The following is a 15176-nucleotide window of genomic DNA, read 5'->3' as shown; positions in this document are numbered from 1 at the left end:
TCTGCCAGTTTTCTCTCTGCTATTTTTCCTGATTCTCTTTGTAAATTCAGCCAGATGGATTTGCAGCAACTAGATTTCTTTCCTCCTGTTGTTGCTGTCAAAGTCAAGAATAAAAACATTCTTATTTCCAGATTATTATTGTTATCCATTATTATACATCTGACCTTTGAAACATATATTCTCTATAACCAATATCTCTTACTTTGTGCAAAGTTCATCTGTTATCTAAATAAATGTCAAATTTGTGACCTTGTTAAGCCTTTAGCCTCAGTAACAATAAGTGTGAATTCTGGAGTTTACTCAGACAGTCTAAGAAAAACATGTATTTCATTGATTTTGACTATTCAACCTTTAAAACTTCACAGAGTACACTTGTTCCTGTGTTATGAGCAAAGAATAACAACACCTCTAGACCACTCAGTATTTTGAATTCTTTCCCTGTGTCCCCATTTATTCAGCTGCTTTCCAAGAAGCTTTACTCACAGGAATAGATCTCTGGCCTCTTGGTGATTTTTACTTATCTTTCATGAGTCCTTCTCCAGTGACAGAACAGTTTGGTTCGTTAGTTTTTGAGGCTGCAAAGCCACAAAATCAGGGCCTGTAGCTGCTCACAAAAATACTAATATCTAGCAAATATCCAGCCAAGTAAATATAAACCAAATAGTACAGACAGTTTCTTGACAATTTCTATTTAAAAACAACCATGAAGACATGAGCTTAAACAAAAAGTAGTTTATTTCACATACTTAAAGAATCCTTGCACACAGTCATTTCCTAAGTTCTCTGACTTTTCCCCAAAAAGCCCTGTTCTTATGAATGAAGTGTTCCAACTTCCCTGCTTGTGAGGACCAACAGAGGCAACTAGAATTAACCTTAAAAATAAAACAAGTCTAGACTGACTTTGGAAGTGACTCCTTCAACATTTCAGAATCTTCTGGCTCATAATAAGGTTCCAAAATAGGTTTTAATTTGACTTCTTCTGGTAGTTTTTGAGTCTCTTCTCTCCTGCTCCCATCTCTTAAGAGTGGAACCAATGTTTTCCAGTTTTTCCCTGAAACTAAAAAGGAAAGGAATAGTTAATTTTTTCCCCTCTACAGCACCAGAAGAAAATACACAAGTGGTTTAAATAGGAAGCTGATGAAAGAAGAAAGAAGCAGGAAGAAAGGGTTTTGTGGTTTTCTTCCCCATACTGTTCCATAAGTTTTCTATATTTCAACTGGCAAGTACAGCAGGGGCTGATCACTCATCAAAACACTTCTCTGCTTGATGCTAAGCTGCCAAACAACTGGGTCTGGGGCCTCCAAAGTAGCTTCTTGGCTATTTGGCTGCATCATCCCTCTCTTCAGGATTTAGACATACTCTCTGAATTGTAAAATCTGCAATCAGAATGATGAACCTATGGGGCTTATATTCCAGAGAATAAAAGTGCTATGTGACTCATAAGTCCACTTAACCTTTTACATTTTTTGCTGACTGAAAATGCCGTTACTGCTATTACCATGAAATGCATAAAACTGACTGCTCCCTAACAATTAATCAGTGCTGCTTCCATCACCAGTCTGTAGCCCATACTAGGATTTATGTTCCCAAAACCCTCACCTCTGCCAGGCTTAATAGAGTAACTGGGATTTCGTTTGAGGTCCCCAGAGTACCCAGGGTCTTCGTTGATTATGCCCAGATTGGTATTCCACGTGGACCAGTTCACTTCATCAACCCTGGGGAGAGAACAACAAAACCCATATCTATTCTAAGGATCACCAGACGACTCCAGGATGAGTTTACATCACAAACTGCTTCCTCTGAGGCCTCAGATTTGACCCAGAAAACAGATTAAATTGACTACTGTAGACAGTGCTAGTGTACTCCTTTTCACAGTGCTCCAGGGAGAAAGTTCTGCTTCCCATTACCAGACACCTTAATGTTGTTTATAAAAGATTGTTCATTTGACTGATACAAACAGGTTACCTAAAGCACCATCTGTAATCATCTTGCCCATCAGGTGTTACCCCCACCAAGACTTGCTTCCCAGACCGGAAGGAGCGCCTCACACAGTTCAAGTAGCTGTTTTCAATATCCAGGGTTGTGATGGCTCTCTGCCAGGTAAGAGAAAGCAGACCACTGAGAAGCTGCTGTTCCACAGTCATACAAATCCTGAATTACTTTCAGTTACTTTAGCCTTTATTTTAAAACCCTTGACCTTTTGTCATTGTCACCATCTTAGAGCAGGCATCATACAACCATCTCTGAAACATCACCCTCTAACGACATGTCATTCAAAATGCTGCATTACTGCCCTGTGATTAGAACTATAATTTCCCCTTCTTACCTCAAACAAAATCCCCTTTTCCCCTTGCATAATCCCTGACTTCACAGTTTGATCAAGCTTTTACATCATCAAAGGCCCAAATAATTCTGTCTAATTACAAAAGTACTTCTTTCCTTAAATTCTGAACATCTGTGGAACACTGGGAACATCTGCTCAGGCAAAACACCAAATATGCATGGAAAAGGAATTACTATACTTTCTTTTGGAAGTGTTCAGGGGAATCAGAAAGAAGCAGTGAGCTGTTATGTAGAAACATGTCAGTTCCTGAAGATTCTCTCTGAAATGTCTTATCATTCCCCACATATTCTTTCTTGGAGAGCAGCCTCACAGAACCAACATACCTGGAGTTTCCAGATGCTCTTGCTTTCCTGTGCAATCTTGCTCACAGTTTCCCCCATGAGTGCAATAAGCATGTTGAGCAAAAGGATGTAGGTAAGGATGACATAGAGAACCAAAAGGATCACAAACACAGACTTGAACCTGTAGTTCTCTGTAAACTCCAGGTCCCCCATCCCAATAGTGAACTTGAAAAGCTCCAAGCAGGTGTAATAGAGACTATTGTAAGACGTGCGGCCTCGTTTCATGTGGCAGCATCGGGCATGTTCAGAGATGTTTGTGTCTTGTCCCTCATTGTCATCTTCAATCAAAGTCACCACAGCTGTTGCAAAAGAGGATTCACACAGGATGAAAATATAATTTGAGATTGTAATTTCACTGAAAGCAAAGAAAATTAGCATAAAGGTAAAAGACATTTTATCTTCATGGTACATTGTCCCCAGTGACATTGCTCTATAGAATATTCCCCATAACCGACACCCTCTCAGGTGTTTGTCTCAGTTTTATCTACATAGAATAGGATGACTGCTCCTCCATTCATCTGTGCAAAGGAGTACAGGGATGAAAAGTTGTATGAAATTATGATACATAATTGTTATGCTGAAGAGATTTTTTTTCAGTAATGAAGCGAATTTGTTAGTTTTTAGTTGGAAACAAGAAGTCTAAGCCACTTGAAAAATGTATTTTTCTGAGATTCTTGAAGATAACAAAAAGTAAGTCCAAGCATGATATTACCTGTAGAAAATCCCAAGAGGAACACTAGATAGACAAACATGAAGCGACACAAATCTCTAAGGATCATCTGTAACATGGAAAAAGACTATTTTCATATTGATAAAACTGGAATATAAACTGCAACAAAACTAGTAGGAAATACTGCTTCAGCTCAAGAAGGCATTTGCTGTGAAGTAGCTGTTCATGCATTGAACTGTGGTTTATCCTGCTGAGATATTCAACTTTAATACAGAAAACATTTTTCTCTGTTTATCATTCAACAGTTTACACACATATGCAGGACATATGCAAGCCAAACAGTTTCATCTTTGTGACTATAAACCACATTAAAACAGTTGCATCTTTCTTCTCCCTCTTGGGCTAGCTGTCTACATCATACACAGAGATTTATTAGCCAGCTACTGCCTCTTAGATAATTGCTCTGTTTGGTAGCATTTAAACTATACCTAAAGGAATTCTCAGCTGGTAGAAAGCTGTGCCATTTCACACCAGAGCAATCTGCACTGTTCTCAATCTACTTTCATCCATGCCCATCCAACTGCAGTTATTTGGAAGAAATAATATCAAGATTGCTATAAAATTCTATAGAGATGGATGAGGAGCAAGTGGTTTTTCTACACAGCTTAAATTATATCACTTCACTCAGAATATAATGGGCAACTGTACTAGAGTGATATGAGATTTCCCTATGGCATCATGAAGGTACATATGGCAACTTGTGCCCTGGAACTGGGGCTGTTGACAGCACTATCCTGATCTCAGAAGTCTGCTGTCCTCATCACCCACTCACTGGACTGACCTTGGCAATCATGACAGAGTAAATACCCATCTGCTGGAAGCCACGGGTGTAGTACAGCATGTTAGCCCAGCCCAGAGCCAAGGAGAAGACCATGGAAGCCACGTACAGTTCCTGGCCACAGAAGTACAGCACCACAGAGCTCAGGAGGAGCAAGGAGTGAACAAAGCTGAAAGACAAGCATAGTCTGAATGCAGAGTGCTGAGTTGGCCACAGGTGGAGGGAGCAGAGGAGCCCTACGAGGTATATAGCAAAATGAGGGATTCTCTAAAGCCCAAGAAGCCCCGGCAGATACATCCTCTCTTCCCTTCATTCTTTCCCTTCTCAAATCCTACAGTTCCAGTCCAGTTTGGGAATCTACTCCTATCTCTGCAGCATGACACAGTCACTTCATTTGCTGTACCTTCAAAGGACGTTACTGATCCAAACCCACTTCTTCAAGTGCTATGATGTCCACTGGCAAGTATTTTGTAAGGACCCAGAAAATTATAGCAAAGCGTCTACATGTTACAAGTGGCTTCAGCCAAAGCTACAGATCTCACACACTCATCTGTTTCATATTGAAATGCAAAGAGATTTGAGCTTACAAAAGAACCTCACTGTAGCTGTCAACTATCAGCGTCTTGAGTGACGGGCGCCTCTGCATGAAATACTGTATCTGAAAGAAAAAGAGAATGAAGGTCAGGGAATGAATGATGCATCCAGGGAGGGATTAGGCACTGATACCTATACCAGGGAGCTGGTACCTACAAAATATCTCCTAAGAATAGCTTAAAAACAACACTGGCACAAGATTTACGGAGGGCTCTTTTAGTAATGCTTTCTCGTGCATCTGATGTCTCTTTTGAAGACAACAACCTATTCAGTCACTGGTGTGAGGACCTGTGATCCACTGGACACTCTCCATTGTCTGCCAAGAAGCAGCAGGAGACTTTAAGCTAAGACAGTTAATTTTTAATATGAAGGCCTGGCTATTTGCAATACTAGCTAATTATTCATTGACTTGTAAGGATTATCTCTTTCATACAGTAGATAAAGCTATACCTTTAATTCATTAGCAACCTGAGAAATCCTAACCAGGCCAAGGAAATAGTTTTGTAGCTCCTACATATACCTAAACAATAAAAAGGAAAAATTTCAATTATCTTACCCCTCTGAAAAAAAAATAGAGACCTCCCAGGACACTCAGGATCTCTCCAGTCACTCGAAAATACTCCCCAGTGCTGTGACCAAACGTGAAGGGAGGCTGTGTAAGACAGGAAGATAGATAATATTCAACAGAACTGGAGCTAGGGAAGACCTGGCCTTTCCACCAGCTTAAAACAATTACATTTCTGGGGGAAGAAGTTAAGTTTCTGAATGTGCTGCAGGAAGGGAGTAAACCTGGAAAGCAAGCAGGGTCAAAACCTCCCTCCTGCCTTCAGGAAAGAGGAAAATTCTATTGTTAGGAGCACACACTCACAAACAGGAGGCAGACCTGGGATATCAGGCACTGGATGTTTCTTTGGTGTTCCCAGGAGTGACATACCTTTTCCTTCTTCTCTACAGGTCTGTAGTAAGCAGCTGCAGTGAGGATGGTGATATGAATGGTATAGACAAAGAAGTTGAAGTAAAATAAGTGTTTGACAAATCGGTCCCACTTGTCTTGCAGTAGCCTGTTAAGGGGTTCCACCAGAAGCATCTCATGACGGTTCTGAGTGGAAGGAGAAAGAGGAGAATCTCAATGGGATCAGTATGTACTGGGCTTTGAAAACAGCAAATGATATTCATCTTCAGCAAATGTTCCCTTTAGCACCCTTAAACTCAGGAGGGGAGATTACTGGTTTACAGAAACAAGGCATAAGATGCACTGTGTGGAACATGGAGCTCTTCCCTGAGAGTCCCCCAGCCTGTGACTAAAACACCAAACAGGTGCATACTCACTGGTGTTTCACTGCTGTAGGCAATAATCTCAAGCACTGAATTTTTCTCACATGTGTCTATACAGGACAAGTCATAAAGAGACGAGTGGACAGGTCCATAAGCCCATTCAGTGAACTTCCGAGACAAGTGTCTGCACTCAGGATCTTTGATCTCTCGTCTCAGGATGTAAGCAAAAATCTAATTGAAAAAGAACAATACAACCAACATTTCAGTGCTAATGGACTTCTAGTTCTTCAGTATCTTCACAAGACAGGATGGTTGATTTCTCCCTAGTTTAACTGTGCTGAAGTCAAAACCAATGAAGTGCTGCAGAGACCAAAGTCTGAAGTAAATACAATTAATTTTCTCACTGGGTGCTGGGAGATGAGAAATACAAATATCACTCACAACTTGCCATTATCTGTTTAAAAACTGCAAGAGAAAGGCAGAGATGTATGTCACACATCTCTGAGCATGCAGTCATTTTGAGTGGTGACTGACAGAAGATGAGTTATATCAGCCAGTCAAAAGTATAAGGCCTTCAGTGGTTCAGATTATAGCAGAGACTTTCTGTTTCCACTTGAGCTGCCTTGCATTCCAGTGATGATGAATAGGACCAGCTGGGCCCAGGCATACACACTCTTTAAGGACAGTTTTGTATGTCAAGCTGCAGCATCAGTTGATCTTAACAAAAAGGCTCTAGCAATAAGCAGTATGAAATTCTTCCTGCATAGCTGTTTTGCATGTACTCTGTATACCTTGATACAGTAATGGGACTGTTAAACACATTTGCTCACCTACCCCTATCTTCCCCGTTTTGGCTGCCAGAGTTAATGGAGTCAGCCCCTTCTTGTTGGTGAGTTCTTCCAGCTTCAGCATTGGATTAGTTTTGGCACCAAGGATCAATATGTTATTGTACATCTTGGTAACAAACTTGGTATTATCCTTAGTATTATCTGCAATCTCCACCAGTGTGTGCAGGACCATATTGCCCATGGAGTCCTCCGCAGCGATGTCGGCTGCCTGGTAGGGGTTCTCCAGGAGGAATTTCACAATGCAGAGCTGGTTGGTGCAGGCAGCCAGGGACAAAGGCAGCTCCCCTATGGGCAAGCAATGGCAATGAGGAACAGAAAGAAGATCATGTAATTCACATCTTTCACCAGGAGAAGAAGAGGTGTATTTCTCTGATACCGCACCAATTCTTGTGACAGATGTTAGAATCACATTTTCTCTGGTTTAACTGCATCACAGAAATGTATCTGCTTAAAAAGCACTGAAAGCACAGAGCTAACAGAGGGTTAAAACCTTTCAAAGGATACAGTGCCCAGAAAACAAAGGGATGCAGATACCAAGCTCACACTGAACACCATCAACTATCAACTGTGTTTCTTTGTAGTCTCAGCCTTTGGGAGCAAATATTTGGACTAAGTGGTGGAACGGCCCATCTGGTACTTCTGAGCCTCCAGTCTCACATAAACAGGATTATTTAACAGCTTGAGACAATGCTAGGATAACTCAATCAATAAAGGCCACACTGTGCTCACTCCTACCAAAATAGAAGCCAGGTTTCCCTTTGATTTTCCTGAAGAACTCCCCACAGGCTCTTGCGTGAACATCTGCTCCATTCTGGACCAAGAGCTTCACCAGGTACATGTTCCTCCTCTCAATGGCAATGTGAAGTGCAGTCTGACCTACAGAGACACTCATCAGACAGAAATCTTTTAAATTAAATTCAACATTTAATGCAGACTGAGAACTTTCAGGCACCACAATTCATTCAGCTCCATGTAAGAAGATGTAAGTGAGAGCTTTGTAGACTAAAAGTTCTAGAATTGAAAAAAAACAGATGGCCCAGATGGCAAATGCAAGTCCCCTGAACTTTCTATTTAATCACTGTACATAAAAAATGGAGCATATTGCACCTGACAAAACACTGGCCTAGCACAAATGCACTCATTGTTAGTCACACACTGGAACTTTGGGATGTTGCATCCTCAGCCATGAGGCCTCATGCACAAGACTGAGAGCCCAGTCCAACCCTCTCTTCAAACGAATACACCAGCTGTTTCTCTCACCCTTGTAGTAGTTGTCAGTATACTCTGCATTAACAAACTCTTTCAGAGTTCCAGTTTTCCTTGCAATATCCAGCAGCAAGGGAATGGTATCATTTTTCCCATCATGTAGATTCAGCATGGCTTTCAGTAAGCAGGTTTTCCCAGTTTCTGGCTCTATAACACAAAAACATTGCAGCTATAGAGAAGTGGTTACAATCCTACCATCTACTCCCAGGCATGCAGGAATTAATGAGGCTCTTTTCAAAAGACAAGAAAACTCCTTCAGGGTTTCACAGAATGTCAACTTTTCTGAATTCTCCTGTAACCTTATAATCACTGAGCTGCCCAATCAACAGGGAAGTACTGCCTATCACCTGGCCTTCTGCAGACAATACAATTATGCTTTGTTGTTTTCATCTCAGGGGCACTACTGGAAGAAGAAGAGGGTAACTTCAGGTATGTGACACTAAAGGGTACCTTTGAACTCATCATCTGTGAGATGCTTGAAGGTTCTATTAAGGTAGAGTAGCAGATCATCCAGGTCCCTCGTGTTGCCTTGAGCTACAGCATCAAAGATCCTTCTGCGGTCATAAAATTTGAAAGCTTTTTCTGAGCAGCCTGTGATGGAATCTGTTGATAGGAGCCTAACAAGGGTAAATTTCAGTTACTTTGAGTCAGATATTTAGCTGATCCTTTATAAATTAACAGTACTATTTTTCAACTGCTTGTGTGAAGTAGCCAGCACTACAGATTAGCATTACATGGATCTGCAAAGTTTACAAGATCAAAAAAGTCTGCAAGCAAGTGCCCTGCTAAAAGGACATCTCAGTTGCTGAAATGTTATAAACAAGATTGAAGACAGGCACTGAAGTATTGCCTGGGAGCCAGGCAATCCCAGGTACTCACTATGAGTAATGGCCATTCCCTGCACAGTCTCAAATTAAAGCCCAAGGCTAATTTTGGGCAAAATATCCACAGACTGAGTTTTCAGAGATGCCAAGTGACAACAGCTATTGTCACTTCCAGATGCAATACTCCTTATTTTGGCATAGAAAATAATGCAACTGAAAAAACAGGCATGCTTATGTGGAGAGGATAAATGCTGCTCTAAGAAACACAGTCTGCAGCTGTCAAACTGTTCTTTACAACAAAATCTTACGCGCAAACTTACTTGTGAAGTTTCCCCCTCTCCAAATTGGCATGAAATTTGATGACAGAAGGTGCCATCAGGTGATCCATCTGGTAAAAGGAGTCCATGGGAGCCATATCCTTGTCACTATCCCCCATCACAAACCGCCCACGTCTTGCAAAGATGTTGCTTTTGGGTGGCTGCACCTTGGTGCTGAGTGTACCCTGGAGGCTGTCAGGCATTTCCAGTGTGGAATCCTCCCCATCCGTGTGTTCATCTGTCATTTCAGATTCCTCCATGTCGTAACTGCCAAATTTCTTCATCTTCCCAAGAATGGAAGACATGATGAGCAGGCAATCTGTGAGGAATGATACAAACACCTCAAGTCAGCACTTTAGAGGGCCTTTTTGCCTAGGACTCCTCTCCAGAAACAATAGGGAATGAATAGGTTGCTCTCATCCCAGACATGAAACAGATGGACACATATTCACCATGCCCAGAGCTGGAAGAGTTTAGTAGGTCATTACCTCTATGCTGTTTGTTACTGTCCTCACTGCCCTTACCCATTTAAGAAAGCAGGAAACAAGCCAAACAAGCCACAGTGTCCTAGAGCTTGCCAGCCACCTTACTGCAGAACTGATTACTTCTGCTTAGAACTAGAGGCTCATGCTCCTCCAATCATTGTTAAAGCCTGAACAATCTCAAACCTGAACAATCTGGGCTTTTCTTCTAACCAGTTTATGCCACAATATAGCCTCAAGATTATATCAACCACGTGAAAAGAGTCTCCTTGTGCCATAACCATATCTCAGTGATGTTGAGCACAGAGGGCTTCCTACATACAGGAAAATTATCACTTAATGGCTTTACCAGAGTTAGAGCAGTGCTAGATGAAAACTGGGGCTGTGTGATTATTGGGAGATGAGTGTCACCTCAAACATGAGACACGGAAACAGAAAGGGAAAGGTTACCACAGATAAGAGATGACTGTGAGACCACATGTGTGATCCTGTCATATCTACAACCACAATGAATTTGACACAAGTTAACAAACGCTATACCGAAACTAGAGCAGTGGTTTGAGGTTCTTCTCCTTTCATATCAAACTGTTTTAATCAGACAAATGTTGGTCTTCAGGCCACTGAATGCAGAATACTCTGGAACTCCAACAGTGGAGACAAGAATTCATCATATTTGAACTGCTGCACAACTGGCTTTTAGAAAGAGCTCATCAGACTTACAAATACACTCTGAAGTCTTGGATTCCTTGGAAATTTTAAGGCTTTCAGCACAGGAATGTTAGAAAACTCTTTAAAAAATCTTCAGTTACAAACCAAATTAGAGTGGTCAGTAATCTTCTCTGTACATTCAGTGTGAAACCATCATCATACACATGCTTCAAGGCTGTTTGTCTCCACAAAAATATTCTGAGGGGTTGTCTGCAAACTTACACTGTACATTACAGATTTCCAGTGCTATGGACTACTTCATATTTACATTAAGGGTCACTTAGATTTTCCTGTGCAAGCAGGAAAGGAAATTGTCAGGCATTTACATTTTCTACTATTTTGTACAAGACACATGTAAAGAAAACATCCATTTGCAAATTTGTACATATAGAGTATGGAAGTAAACCAGGACAGTAGAGATAATATACTAATGACTGCAGTTTAACTCACTATGAGCTCACCTTTCAGGTTCTTTGTGTCCTCAGAAGCCCTCTGAAAGAATAACATAAGATCTTATTAACTGCATTGTTGTAGAAATAAGAAATTAAATACAGAAAAATACTTCAATTTGAAATATAATACTAAACATACAGAAGGAAAAACATTCCAGTGGCAACACTGTAGTTTTATTAAGAATGGAAAAAAAATACACTGGGAATCATACAAACACAGAATGGTGGGGGTTGGAAAGGACCTTTAGAGATCACCTAGTCCAAACCCCCTGCAGAAGCAGGTCTCACCTAGATCAGGTCACATAGGAACGTGTCCAGGCAGGTTTTGAAGACCTCCAGGGAAGGAGCCTCCACACCCTCCCTGGGCAGCCTGGGCCAGGTCTCCCTCACCTCAGCAGTCAAATAGCTTTTCCTTATGTTTAAATGGAATTTTCTGTGTTCCAGCTTCTTTCCATTACCCCTTGTCCTGTCACTGGATGCAACAGAAAAAATGCTGCCCCAACCTCCTGACACCCACCATTTAGATATTTGTAACTATTAATGACATCCCCCCCAATCTCCTCTTATCTAGCCATGTATCATTTTAAGGTTTTGTCTTATTTAAATTAAGGTAGATTGAGCCAAACATATCAGAGAAAATTGAATAATTTCTTTTCCACAGAACAGGTGCAATGTTAAAATCCACAGAATAGACTCAATTCTGCCTCCCCAGCAATTTGCTCAGACTTGTTTATTCACTGCATGTGCTTTTGTTTTTAAACCCCTTTGGTAGTATCTTCGATAATGAAGACAAGGACATGTTTCCTCATGATTAAAGCAAATAACACTGTAAAATTCTGTGGAAAGAGTCTTTAAAAAAACCCCAAATTACCCTAAAAATGCATAACCTACTTGAACTCTTTGAATCCTGTGCACGTTGAAGTTTGACACAATAAATGAGATACGGAAATATTTCTGACAGAATGTCTAACCACATCACAACTTAAAATACATTTACAAATAACTAACAACAGTGCTATTCAAATACACATGCAGAACTTACAAATACTGCAAAAAATCCTGTCTTCTGCAAAACAGTCCAGTCTCAGTAAACACTCTCTGATCTACAGGACTCTGGTGACGGATATTCCTCCTCCAAGGTGCCTGGACCGAGAAGCCCTCAGAGTTTGCTTCTTCACTTCATTTGTCTGCAAAAGTGTTCTATGTATGGGTTTGATGATTTTTAGAATCAAAGGTAGTTTGCTTGAAGAACAGAGTAATAAGATAATTAAGAACAATTCTGAAACCAGACCATCATTGTCTCCTATTCCCAGGAGTTTAGCAAAGCTCTTTACAAGAATTGCAGTAAGTTGCTATTGTTTTTCCCTCCCCTTTAATTGCATTTAGTAATGGATACACTTCTCCAGATTTCCTCTTTGTGAATACACTCAAGCTTACAAAAACCCCAAACCACCACACAACAATTTCTGTGGGTCACAGTTTCACTTCCATTTACAAAATTTTGTAAAATATGCCACAGAACTTCTCTGAGATCAGTCATCTTTCTGGACATCTTTCTTGTAAAGCCCCACCTAGCATTTTAAACATAAGCTGATTCTGAACAGAGCTGAGGCAAAGTCCTAAGGCCATTCTATTGTTCCATGTTACTACTATGTTTCATCTCAATAATATATATGTAACAGTCAGCTTTTAAATATTAATGTTTGGGGAAAAAAAATCTTGTCTAATTCAAGATAGATCTAACACCCTTTAAAAATGAAGAACCATGTCATAATTTACATAAGAACTTTCTGCCAAAAAGTAGTCTACAGAAAGGGCTTTTCCAGAGACTGAACTGACAGGCTGTTGCTGTTAGGCTGGAAGCAATCTCCAAACCTCTGCCTCGTGGGGTTTCAAGAGATTATCATAGAATCATGGAACGGTAGAGGTTGGAAGGGACCTTTAGAAATCATCTAGTCCCACCCCCCCCTGAATTATTCAATGAAATTATCTGGTTTATGTTTTGCAAAAGGTAACTATCTTTATAGCCTTGCCATCTATCCTTTTATGAAATAATAATATATTTGCCTATTTAATAGCAAGCTAATTATACTACTTAGAACACCCTACAGCATTGCACTCAAAAGAAATAAAACGCCTTTTTATTAATGCATAAGTATAGATTACCATTAAGGCAGGTCCTCAGTTGATGCTACTGGAGCTTTGCTGAGCAGAGCATCTCATTCAACATTACAATTAACTCATTCACCATTCCAAAAGCAGAGACTCAGTAAGAAAACTATATGGAGGGTCTCCCTTAGCCTCAAGCTTCTTGCTGGTCCTTTTTGCTAAAAGTTCCTTCTATTTCCTTCTTACCAGCAGCACTCCGTTGCTTTTTGCAACAGTTGTTAGACATATCATATTCCATATCAGCAGAGACATGGTTTTAAGGTGTAAGCTCATAAGAAGATGTGAGTGCCAGTAATAAACAAGAAGGAATTTATTCCTTTGTCTTGGGCCTGCATCCAACACCCTGCACAGGCCTTGTGCAGCTCCTGTGCTTGAGTGATTTTACCCAGAGAGCCTTCTCCATTGCTACAAATGGAAAAACACCAACAGATGTGCCCGAGACCTTAAAGATGTATCCAAAGTTAACCTACAGGTCAGAGACAGTCTGGCCTTCACTAATAGAACGTAAGAGCAAGCCACAATTTTACCTGCTTCTGGAAACAAATACCACTTGATTTCATCATTATCAGTAGGCTGGAATAGAATTATCAGCTCTTTCCAGTTACCCAATAAAAACAAAAGTAGATCTGCTGACACAAAAATATGTTAAAGCAACATAAAAGGGAAAATGACATAAAACAAATTCAGATTTTTTTGCAAAACCTTTAATCTACTCTATACTTTCCCTGTAATTCCTGTGTATGCCAACAGTTCCCTAAACACTTCATGGAATAGATGCATGGAGGAAGGCTGGAGGGAGACTAATCCATCTCTGTAATTAAGATCCTCAGAAGAGCTTTCTCACTACAAAACTGAGTCAGTCCTGATGTTGCTAATGTGCAAGATAGGAATATGCTTCCACAGTTCAGTCAAAATGTAGGCTTCTAATTAATAAGATTGTATCTACATAACAGGAACCTATCTTGCTTGATTGCCATTTGAACAAAAAAGGTGTACATCTATCTTGGTTTAGACAGGTAAAGTATAAAAGTTTTCATGTTAAAATGAAGAGTAGTGGGAGAAATCAATTCTAAGAGCAAAAGACAAGGGATAAAAACCTGGAAATTCTAGGGGAATTCACATGAGCAATACTTAACATTAAAAAGAAATTAGAGTCTAACCTGGCAGCTGCTGTATTAAAGCTCCATTTGATCCAATATATAAAGGGCAGAGTCGGAGTCATCTTTCAATCAAACACACTAAAACAGCTATGCACTTTATTACAAGAACAAATTATTTCAGGACCATCTCTCCAAATGTTAATTGTGCTTGGGCCTAAAGGGGAAATCAATGCTGAAAGAGATGAGAATTGGGCTTTTCTAACTCTGAGTTTGCCAGCTCCTCCAGTTTATCACAAATTCTGACCATTTCACAGGCCCTGATCCACTCCGCCACCTAAAAACCAAACATGAAATAATTATGTATGTTAAATAAGGAAAATAGTTACCTCTTACCCTAAAAATCTATCTTCCACTCATATTTAAGCCCTGCATTCCAGGCATCTCCAGTCATGGCCCTGGCCTAGCCATGCCTTTGACCCAGCCTAGGTAGACACAGAAGCAATCGTCTGTATTTTATTTTGATTGTTTTGTCAACATTCAAGCCAAGATTCTCTCTTTTACAGTGACAACATGCAGCGTGTAAGAACTGGCATTCCTCTGTGCAGGAGCCACCCAGCTCCCCAGACAAAGCCTATATGTATGTATATTGTGAGACAAGACATCTCTAATGAAAGCATCAGACTAAGTTACAGACAGCTAGTCCTTCTAAACATATTTCCTACCAGGAAAATGAGCGTCACATGAAGTATCATTTTATGCAGAAAGTTAATGGATCTCTCCTAGTCACTCAGTCAAATTTAATGTGATAATTACTTCTCATTTCACAAATGAGAATGACAGAGCAATGAGATGTGTACACCCAGAAGCAGACATTAAATGCAAGCTTTTTTTTTTCCCCACTGTAATGAGCAAGATGGTATGTTGAATATAACTCCAGAAAAAGGAAAT

The 15176-nt window shown here is 40.3% G+C and overlaps 1 protein-coding gene across 1 annotated transcript; it reads right to left on the bottom strand.

Moving 5' to 3' along the window:
- Window positions 1-760: 760 nt before the first annotated feature.
- TRPV1 (transient receptor potential cation channel subfamily V member 1) lies at window positions 761-15076 on the bottom strand. Its single transcript, XM_010202359.2, has 18 exons — window positions 14289-15076; window positions 12002-12201; window positions 10969-10999; window positions 9321-9636; window positions 8627-8793; window positions 8171-8323; window positions 7646-7786; window positions 6897-7195; window positions 6117-6293; window positions 5722-5886; window positions 5344-5439; window positions 4781-4851; window positions 4197-4362; window positions 3398-3464; window positions 2668-2984; window positions 1966-2093; window positions 1600-1715; window positions 761-1057 (listed from the first exon to the last, which is right to left on the bottom strand). The coding sequence occupies exons 4-18, from the start codon at window positions 9620-9622 to the stop codon at window positions 891-893; spliced, it is 2532 nt and encodes an 843-aa protein (XP_010200661.2). The 5' UTR covers window positions 9623-9636; window positions 10969-10999; window positions 12002-12201; window positions 14289-15076; the 3' UTR covers window positions 761-890.
- Window positions 15077-15176: the final 100 nt, after the last annotated feature.

Source organism: Colius striatus, chromosome 20 (assembly GCF_028858725.1).
Source record: "Colius striatus isolate bColStr4 chromosome 20, bColStr4.1.hap1, whole genome shotgun sequence".
Lineage (NCBI taxonomy): Eukaryota > Metazoa > Chordata > Aves > Coliiformes > Coliidae > Colius > Colius striatus.
This window is presented reverse-complemented; position numbering and strand designations above follow the sequence as displayed.